The sequence below is a fragment of the Amphibalanus amphitrite genome, unplaced genomic scaffold, assembly GCF_019059575.1.
Source record: "Amphibalanus amphitrite isolate SeventyFive unplaced genomic scaffold, NRLGWU_Aamphi_draft 000577F_arrow, whole genome shotgun sequence".
NCBI lineage: Eukaryota > Metazoa > Arthropoda > Thecostraca > Balanomorpha > Balanidae > Amphibalanus > Amphibalanus amphitrite.
In genome coordinates, this window is record NW_024882071.1 from 164,373 (window position 1) to 172,929 (window position 8,557).

General features: G+C 48.0%; 1 protein-coding gene across 1 annotated transcript in view; it reads left to right on the top strand.

The window, feature by feature from the left end:
* LOC122394166 (vesicular glutamate transporter 1-like) overlaps positions 1–2,802 on the top strand; it is a 42,238-nt gene extending 39,436 nt beyond the window's left edge. Inside the window, exon 14 of the mRNA XM_043390856.1 lies at positions 45–2,802. Within this exon, the coding sequence (XP_043246791.1) occupies positions 45–170 (126 nt within the window). The 3' untranslated portion in view covers positions 171–2,802. The remainder of the gene's footprint in view (positions 1–44) is intronic.
* Positions 2,803–8,557: the final 5,755 nt, after the last annotated feature.

Here is an 8,557-nt window from a genome sequence, read left to right on the forward strand (position 1 = left end):
TCATGGAACATAATTTTGTTTACGCCGACGCGTTGTGTTCGCAGGGAGCGGTGACCGCCCCGGGTCAGTTCGAGCAGCCCCAGGCGCCGGTGTTCAGCGCCAACCCCACCAACCCCTTCGCGAGCGGCGCTCCGCCGGCTGCCGACTACACCGGCCAGAGCTTCAGATGAGCATAACAAGCCTCTGCTCCGGTCATAAGACATCGGACTCAAAATCGGCGGACGAGCACTGCCCCTCCGACAGTCGACATGGCGTTAGTTGCGCCGTGGTGGCTCCAGTTGGTTTGGGTACAGTTCGCTCGCTGTAGGCTCCTAGTCAATACCTATAGGGAAAATGTGCAGGGACGCTGTGGGACGGGATTAAACAGTGCTCTCTGCAGACAGCCACACGACCTGGCAGCGACAGTGCAGCTGCGATACAACAGCTTAGGCTCCGTCGTCTTCGGTAGTGCTGTGTCGCGGATTGGCTCCTGCTAGAGCCCTCAAATCCACTGCAGGCAAATCCAAAGAGCTTCCAAGTTGTTCGTATATTCATAAATACCGCAGCATGAGGCAAAACGTCTTCTCTTTTTTTAATGACACCCGAAACTGTCGTGAACATAGAAGCGATTAATTTGTTGATGATCATTCATTTGATGAAACGTTGTTTACGATTTGCGATAGTATTTTGCGGCTTATCATTTTCACTCATCATTTTGGTATTTGTTTGATGTAACGCTTAAGTACCCGCTTTATGACTTTGATGTGGTATTTTCTGTGAACGTTTCTATGACTTTTTATGGAACTGAGATCGGCAGCTTAACAATGCATTATGGCTACGCCCAATCTGTGTCAACCTTTATAGTCATTTTTGTTTTTTCTTTTAAGTGGTAATTGATTTTGAAAAGTAGCTTTCATCTGCGCTTTTTTATCTTTGAATGCCTACCATTTTATTTCAGTATCTGCAGGGATGAAACTGAAACTAATTGTCTTTCTCAGTAAGGATAGGTGGTTGGGTGAAAAATCTCAAGACTTCCCTCTGTATGATCCGATATTCCTTTTGTAGAAAAATGTTGCGTTTAAAATATCTGTAAGATGTTTAAAGTTGAGCGTCTGAAGCCTCTGTGATAGTGGTTTTCACGTTTAAAGCATGTGCTTGCAGGATTGTAACGTTTGGTGTGATGTGTACCAGGTAAATGCGCCTTTGTTTAGTTTAGTTTTTGTTTTACCATTACGCAAATGATTCACTATAACAAAGGCTGTCAGTCTTTACATCAGCTTATGTTTGACCCAAATAAAATGTTTTCTTTTTTTAATTTCCTTTTAGCCAGTTTCGGCATTCTTTCATTGTTTAGAGTATGCGTGATAACATGGTTCTTAAAAACTAAGATAGGTAACGCTGAATATTTATGAATGAGTGGCGAACACGTGCGCGCGTAGAGAAAGTAAATGTGTTCGTGTGTGCCCGTTTGCATTGAAGAGTTGCATGTGCGCGATGTGCTTACACTGTTGATTTTCAAGTTGATGATCTAAGCGATGATGCTGGGGAGAAGGCGATGATGAAAAACATTCAGGAACATTCCTGCAATGTTGCCCTACTACGAAACTCGGTCGAATTGTCTTGATGACACTGTTATTGTTGATGCGCTCGCCGCATTCGTATCATTGTGAACATGCTATCGTGTGTGCAAGGGTATGGAGAAAATGAACTTCTGTTATCAACTTCTGTTGATTGTATGAAAAATCAACAAGTACTTTGCATACAGGTAATTGTGTGATGCGTTTCTGAAAGAGTCAGTTTGTTTGACTATAGTTGTAGGCTTAGTGAGAGTACTCGGTGTGTGTTTCTTTGTCTCGCTGTGGTGTTCAACAGTCACTCTATGAATGAGCGTGTGTTTATGACGTCTTCATGTGTCTCAGTGTTAAAATTAAAGTGTTATTCACAGGTTGCTAGATCATCTGAACATTTTCTAAATGTATAGATGTTATACAATGTTTTGTTGGGCTATCAGGAAACGGACTGCTTTATAGACTTAATACGGAACATATTCTTTCTGTAAGCATAAACTACGGCAGATAGCATCAGGCCCGTAGTGGTGCGCTGTAGGGTGTGCTCTATATATAGGTAAATGTTTTCAAGAAGTTTGAAAGTGAATCGGGCATCTGCAGGTGCCAGCATCATGACACATGTGTGCGAAATCAACATCTCTGGTCACGTGTGAGTAAGCCTTCAGCAAACTGCGTCCCATGTTTTGAAGATGTAATTGGGAAACACACTGCTCGTCCTATAGTCTTATGTTAGCCAGTCATATGTGTCCAGCCTCCAATTCTAATCAATCGCTTTCACCGGTGCTTTAGAAACACTCTAATCAGCTCCCCACCGAATCAAGTAATCGACTCAAATGCCGTCGCATAGGTAGCCACTAAGCGTCTGTGTATAACCTCGCCTTACCTGTGTCCTCTCTCTCTACCCCTTCTCTTCCTTCCTCTCGCTGTCTTATTCGCTCTCTGTGTGTGTGCGTGTCTGCAGTTGTCCTTTCCTTAGACCGTCTGTATCAATGTCTACGGAAGCAATAACAGTGTTCGGTGTCGCCTCCTCAGCCAGACCACCCCGGTCACTTTGGCGAGGGGCGGGTCACTCGACCTGACACCACTCAAACCCAGAGTTGATAAGTGATGTGGTAAGTGGGGCCGGAGGTCACCGCCGGCTCCCGAACGCAGTCTGCCAGCGTGTGTTCCGAAAACTGTCAGCACATCAGGCGCTATGTGTCCTCTAGTTGGCGTGGAATGTATATGAATACATGTTGTGCAATGGCTATTAAGAGTTTATCTGGTTCCTCGGAGACAAAATGATTTCACAATGCACGCCGTTGACTTGGTTGAACGGACAGCGAAGAACATCCACTAGCTAAGCGTAGTAGTCACCGAATCAGCATACATGGGTTACGTTGCAGTGCCCAATTTTTTTCCTCATGCTCAGATGCTTATTTACCGTGGAAGACCTACAAGACGAACCGAAATAAGCTCAGCCGGTCTCCGTAGCCAGCTCCAGCAGCCAGCTCCCTCAGAGGCGGAGCTGTGGGCCGTGATCGGGCGTCGTCGGCCCCGGTCTGACGGCGGTCCGTATCCGGAGGCAGCCAAGTGGAAGGTGATAAGACGGGCCGGCGTATCGCGACAGCTTCGGCCGGGGAGCCACGGCGGCAGGATACAGATATAGCGCCGGGAACAACGAGGGGGAGAGACAGGGAAAGAGAGAGAGAGAGAGAGGGATGGAGGAGAGCGAGAGAGAGAGAGAGAGAGAGAGAGAGAGAGAGGAAGGGAGAGAGAGGGAGAGGCAGGAAGAGGGAGAGAGGGAGCAAGAATGAGGGAGGAAAGAGAGATTACCCGCGCTCCAGTGGCGGTCTCAGCCAACTTCGCTCTAGTGGGGGGGGGGGGGCATATGTTACCACCCACCTCTAACTCAAAAACTAAGAGGGCTAGAAAGACGCGGTAAAAAGCAGTCGATAGCTTTCAATGCGTACGTTTGAAAGTATTTCGGCCATTTTTCACCTTAGAGCAATATTGGGGTCACCAGAGGTCATCAAAGGTAAAAATTTGCCAATTGTCATAATATTTTTCAGAAAACATGCCGCTATCTCAGGAACTATGGAAGCTAGAATAACGCATGGAAGAGCAATCGATAGCTTTTGAACTCTTCTTTTGAAAAGGTTTTAATCAATATTGACCTCAGGTCAACGGTTTAGCCTCCAGAGGGCAAAAACCCCAAAAATAGCTGTTTTTACGAAAAGTGTTTTTCGACAATACCTTTCGACTACAAAAAGCCACGACATTTATATTGCCAGAATCGTGTTCCCCTCGCCGAGACGCGTCGAATGAACTATAAGTTGACCTTGAAAGGTCAACTTGAAAATTTGACCTCAGGTCAAGGTCATGACCTTACCGAAAAAGGTCATGTTGCATATCAGTCGATGCGTCTCAACAAGGCAAACACAATGAGACCATCCCCAGCGTTCTATCTCTTTCCAATCGCGAGTTATTGGCAAAAAACTGTTTGTAGCCTCAAGTGACCTCGGATGACCTGTCTAGAGGCTATCAGCAAAAATGACACCTTGGTCATCACGAGTAAACTAAATCATTGTGATTCTGAAATATTTGGACTGTTCCGATGCGTACACACGGATCTAGAGGCATTTTCATTTTTCTCCATTGACTTGTAATGGAAAGGTCACGCCACTGACCTGACCTTAGGTCACGGATACAAAAAATCCGAGATATACAAATTGTAGGCGCCTATAACAGCATGCAATCCACCAAGTTTAAAACCTTTCTGACAAACACTGCAGGCTGGGCATGATTGCAAACTTTTTTTAGGCTTGTTCAGTTAACTTGACCTGGTGACCTGACCTGACATGACCTGGGGTAAAAAATTTCCACACATTGTCCAAAATTGATGTACCAAAAGCTACGCCAAGCGGCGCGGCGCTACGCGCCGCGGTTTTTTATGCACACGCAAAAAACGCGACAGGGTGGTAACATATGCCCCCCCCCCCACTGGGGCGAAGGTTAAGGTACAGGGAGAAGAGATGGCGCAGGGAAAGACGGAATGGAGATGGAGGAGGTATACGATATGAAGTACAAGCGTGATGTATAAGATTAAGGAAGGGAAAGGGTCTAACCATGAAGAGAAAGCTTTCTAAAAGAAGTTTTTCTTTTAGTAAAATGATGAGATTGAACAATGAACAAGGAGTCACAAAATGAATTGGATCGACAAGGGCGCAGCCCAATAAGGACAGCCCTCTTCCATCCCTCTCTCCTTTCCGGTCTTTTTCTCTTTCCCTCCATTCTCTTGCTCCTATCTCTCAGTCTTGTCTCTCCTATCCCTCTCTCTCCCTCCCTCCCTCTCTCTCTCTCTCTCTCTCTCTCTCTCTCTCTCTCTCTCTCTCTCTCCCTATTCTTCTCTCTCTCCCCCTATTCTTCTCTCTCTCTCTCTCTCTCTCTCTCCCTCTCTCTCTCTCTCTCTCTCCCTCTCTCTCTCTCTCTCTCTCTCTCTCTCTCTCTCTCTCTCTCTCTCTCTCTCTCTCTCTCTCTCTCTCTCCGTGAAGGGTTGTTCGCCGCTGTTGTTCGCTGCACCGACCGGCCCCTGTCTGTGCGGAGTCAGCCGGGCCGGGGGCTGTTGCCACCGCAGCACCAGCGTAGCCCGTCGCCAGCGACAGACAAAGGGCCGGTGGGTCTAATGGACTCCTCGCGGTCGGCTGCCGGTGGCTGACGGCAGCAGCCGCCGACTGGTGAGAGGATGGTGGCTGGTGACTGTCAGTGTCCAGTGACTGTCCTATACTGGTGACAGGATAGTGTCTGCCGTACTGGTGACAGACGGGAGGCTGGTGACAGTTTAACTGATTAGTGACAGGCCAGAGGATGACTTCACTGACCGGTGGTAGCCTGGAGTTCGATAAATACCCGGCCGATCAGTGGTGGATCAATCTATAGTGATCGTCCAACTAATCGGCGACAAATCAGTGTTTGGTGACAATCTAGTACCGCCGCATTGGTGGCACAAGAATAAAAGTGAATAGCTGCTTGATATCCCTATTGCCATTTGCAAATCCCGCTATTTTGACGCCCCTGGCTGTGCCTTTCGTTTGTTTTCATATGGACGCCTGGTCATGGTGACAACTCCTAATACCGCTGACGTGACGCGTCGCTGCAATTGGGTAGGAAAGCCGTCACGAACAATAGATGTTCATAGACTGCCTTGACCTTTGACTTCCAGGCTCCAACGTTATCCTTTCCGCAGCTCAGCGGACCATGAGCTCCGTGCAAGCGCTGCACGGCGCGCTTTCGGGCACGATCGTCATCACCGCGACCAGTTGCATGTCACGAAAAAGGACGGATCACGAATGCAGACGCAGAAAGGCGTGTTATGAGCCCGTGATGGGTTGATTAACAGCCCGTTCTCGATCCCTTCTGAGTGAGGCTTGCTATAAAAAAGTCTCGCCCAGCTGTCTGAAGTATTCAGCCAAAGCACCCTTCATTATAGTGACTGCATTTGGATGTTATTCTGATTAATTTAGATGGTTGCAAGTGTAAAATGTTGTGTATTTCATAGCATATGTATCTAAGCACATCACAACTTATATAGTATACCATAAAATGGAAAACCATTATACGCGAATAGATGAGAAGGCGCCATGTCGAAATATCATTGCGTAGCAAAATATTTTACGGCCTTGCAAAACGTATTGAAGTCATTGTATCAAATACAACCACGACCATTGCTAACATCGCGACCTCTTGCTAACTCCACGAGTTGCGGTCACGACCTTTGAACTGGCCTTAAAACGTCACGAGTCACGACCAGTGACGTCACCGGGTCATGACATCACGACCTGTGACATAACCCGCGCCTGTGCCACTCTGGACAGAAAGCGGAAGCGGGCTGACCGACGCTGTGTGCTTCACTGAGCGCGCGTGGCTCGGATCGACACGCTATGTGGACAGTGAGACCACGCGCGGCGCCACGCGAACACGGTGTGTCAGATGTCTGGGCACAGTGTGGATAGAGTGGCCGCCGGTGGAACAGCGGCAGTGAGACAGGGGGCAGACATCTGACTTCTGTTGCGGTGCGTGGACAGGTTATTGTTCGAACGGAATTGACAGTGTCTCTGGTGCGGCCATTCAGAAGGTGCGTGGTGACACTGAAAAGACGGTTGGGTTACGGAGACAAAAGTGACCAGTGGTGAGACAAAATAACGTATCAGAGAAGCTGAAGAGGAAAAACGTAATGTAGCTGGACGAATGATGCCAAATGCGAAAGAGACGGTAAAAGAAAATAGTGGGACAGGAAGCATCAAAATATGTGGGTAAAAATAGGTCAATTATGAAATTTTCCGTAGTGCGATGAGCGAACTCTTCCGAAGTCAAGGGATTCGGTATTATGGAAATGAATCAGAGCAATCGCTATGGTCAACCACCGGGCAGGACACTGCCCTGTCTGCTACTGCTACTGCTGATGCTGCTCCCTACGGCTAACAGCTGCAGCTCCCGCAGTGTTGCCATCTATCGACAGACGCGGGAATCTCAGTACACAACTACGGTATCCTCCGATGGATGGGGAACGATACAACCTCCAAGCACGAGCGACCAAAGAGCCGGGACTGACGGATCGACAGCCGAGCCGCTGCCCCGGGCAGAGGCTAGGGTCGGTGGTCCACCGGCCGAGCCGCTGCCCCGGGCAGAGGCTAGGGTCGGAGGACCGTTCCTGATCCCGGACGATGACGTAGGAGATGACGTCAGACCGGTGTTGATCAGCGATGTGGGGGCGGTGGCAGCTGGGTTTGACACGTCCGAGCCGGAGACCTACATAGGTGAGAAACGGGAGAAGCACCTCTGTTACATTGACTGCACTGCATGGCATGTAGTTGGCAGAATGTAGCATAAAGTATTCTGTTTTGTATCTCGGTGAACAGTTTAACGCCCAAAGGACGAAACTGTATCTATAAAAAGACATGTAGATTTCTTTTTTGTGAAACAAGTTTTGGTACAAAGCGCATGCAGCACGTTTCTGCTATCATCATAATTTTCTTTAGACACGCTGAATTCCCTTATTTTGACCTTCAAAGGTCATCTAGAATGACCTTAGGTCAAGGCCATGACCTGACCAGAAAAGTTACGTTGCATATTTGCAGACACGTATTGATGAGATATACATACATATTCACGGTGTTCTTATCGTCTAAATCATTTATCAAAAGCCATTGTCGAAATGCTTTGGTGACCATTCATGACCTAGCATGACCTGACCTCCGGGCTTTGATGTGGATCGACATATGTGCATTTACCTATCAAAAGTTCAGCAAAAGAATAGAAATGGTGTTAGAAAGATGCTAGAAAGAGCTTTCCCGAAAGAGGCGCTGTTTTATTTCCTCCTTATTTGCTTGTAATGGCGAGGTCACCAAATGGACCTGACCTTAGGTCGCTGCCATCTTTAATTAGGATGAACGTTTAATGTCCACAAAAACCTTAATAGTGTGGGTTTACGACCCACCCTATCCACCATATCCGCGGGCTATACGGCTGGACGGCTGACTACATGCACAAGAGCAGATTTCGATTAGTTATACATATACGTCCGGTTGTCTCTCCGTTATTGCGTTTTCGTCTTTGACTGCGCAGCCTTATCTTGTTGGCCCCCAGGTGAGCTGGAGAGAGACGTGGAAGAATCTCTCTACCCGTCTGAGGACGAGCGACGCCGGCGTAAAATGGATGACGTGCTGGCTGTGTATGGCGCGGGCCGCCCGTTCCGACCTCGATGTGCCAACTGTTTACTGAGAACCCACGGTGGCGTTCGCCAGCTGACACCAGCACCGCCTATGGATGCCAGCCGTAACCGCGAAATCGCGCGCAAACAGAGGCAGATATCGCAGGTTTGTCGTTGAGCTGTTGGTGTGCCCTCCACGCCATTTTACATATATGCTCAGCAATCGAATATTTACTCCACACATAGTGATTTGTTCGGTGCGTGTGTCCACGTAGATTTCCGAACGGCGAACGGCCACCTTGCCTTTAGTGTATTTCAATCT